At 35.9% G+C, this 1,792-nt stretch overlaps 1 protein-coding gene across 1 annotated transcript; it reads right to left on the reverse strand.

Annotated features, from left to right (window-relative positions):
* Positions 1–60: 60 nt before the first annotated feature.
* LOC128250757 (uncharacterized) lies at positions 61–778 on the reverse strand. The gene is made up of 2 exons (XM_052976575.1): positions 588–778; positions 61–469 (listed from the first exon to the last, which is right to left on the reverse strand). The coding sequence occupies exons 1-2, from the start codon at positions 643–645 to the stop codon at positions 105–107; spliced, it is 423 nt and encodes a 140-aa protein (XP_052832535.1). The 5' UTR covers positions 646–778; the 3' UTR covers positions 61–104.
* Between the last annotated feature and the right edge of the window lie 1,014 nt (positions 779–1,792).

Genomic DNA, 1,792 nt, shown 5'->3' on the forward strand with positions numbered 1-1,792 from the left:
AAATACTAAAGAATATATTTATTCAATAAAATCGCCATTGGCTTCAATCACGGCCTCCAAACGACTTTGGAATTTCCTGCTACTCTTCTCCTTGTTTAAGTTGGTCAATGCTGCCATAATTTTACCCTCAGTTCATCTTTGATGTTACAAGGAGTTTTGTTGATCTCTCGCTCAACCGTACCCCACACATAATAATCAAGGGGGTTGCAGTGTGGGGAGTTATGGCTTCTATGGGCGCAGAAATTGTCTGACAGCCATGACTGAGTTTTCTTGTTTGTGTGACATGGTGCAGAGTCCTGTTGCCAGACATAGGGTCTTCTAACAGCCACCCTCTTGACCCAGGACAGCACTACCTCTTCCAGACACTTGATGTAGGCCTCCATGTTGATTCTGAGGCCGTGTGGGAAGATGAATGGAAGCATAACATCACCATCACTGGTGATGTAAATACTTGCTGATGTAAATATCTCTGAAAATCAAAGAGAAAGAAGATAACAATGGATAACTCCAGGTTCTATATTCAGATTACGAATTTACATGTATATCAATAATAATTGTTGCACTTGGTTTTGTAAGTAAATACCTACCTTTCATGATGTTGAGTGGATGTTTGATTTTTATCACTCTTGGTACATGTCCCCACATTGCACTGTCCTCAGATTGACACCCAAACACTCTGAAATGTTCGCTTCAGGCGCGAATGTGAAGCACTACAGGATTTTCTGGCAAAGTAAATTGCGTCATGGTGCTGTTTTCTCACAGACGGTGCCCAACTGATCTTACTATACTGTGTAGTCGACAAATAAAAAAGAAACAATGTGCAAGCGTGAAATTACAATTTACCCATCGCACCCGGTATGTATGTATATATATATATATATAATAAAGTAAAGTTGTGGAATACCGTACGAGTGGAAATATATATGAAAGAAGGTTTGAAAATGCACTTATTTTTTAAAAATATTTATTTACTTAACCGGTTTCACTTTTTTCGAAAAAGATTATCAAAAGTCTTTGAGAATAATAAAAAATGTTAAAAAACAGTCTGAGTATTAAAATGCATATATACATTCTTTGATGATAAAATATATTTAAAGTATAAAGCTTTGTATGAACTTTGTAGTGTTACATACTGATTGTCACACATTCTCTGATATTAAGGTGAAATTGTTAAAAACAGTGTTAAAGACAGTGTATGAAAATACACATATGGAAAAATACATATACATATTCTTATACATATTCTTTGACAATCGAATAAAATTGAGAAGGAACTGACCTGGCCTTTTTCTCTTGTGTATATTGAAGGAATGTTTTACTGTCTTAGGAGACAGTATGACTGGCTAGCTGGGGTGGGAGGGATGAAGAGTTAAAGAAGATTTTTTTAATTTTTGGTTGGTCTGTGACAGTGTGTGTGTGTGTGTGTGTGTGTGTGTGTGTGTGTGTGTGTGTGTTTGTGTGTGTATGTATATACATATATATGCGTGGGTATATTTATATATTGATATCTAAATAGTTACATATTAATATATATAATATCTACATACGTACATACACACATGTATGTATGTATGTATGTATGTATGTATGTATCTATCTATCTATATGTATGTATTTGTATTTGTATCCACGCATACGCACATACATACGCAAACATATTTTCAATACATGACATCTATGTAACCACGTCGTGTCATCGAGTCACGATATGGCCAATAGGCGGTGTGACATGTTCGTCTGGAAGGCAGACATTGCTAAGAAATTAGTGAGTCATTGCCGGCGGTTAACGAGG

This window comes from Octopus bimaculoides, chromosome 25 (genome assembly GCF_001194135.2).
Source record: "Octopus bimaculoides isolate UCB-OBI-ISO-001 chromosome 25, ASM119413v2, whole genome shotgun sequence".
In the NCBI taxonomy this organism is placed as follows: Eukaryota; Metazoa; Mollusca; class Cephalopoda; order Octopoda; family Octopodidae; genus Octopus; species Octopus bimaculoides.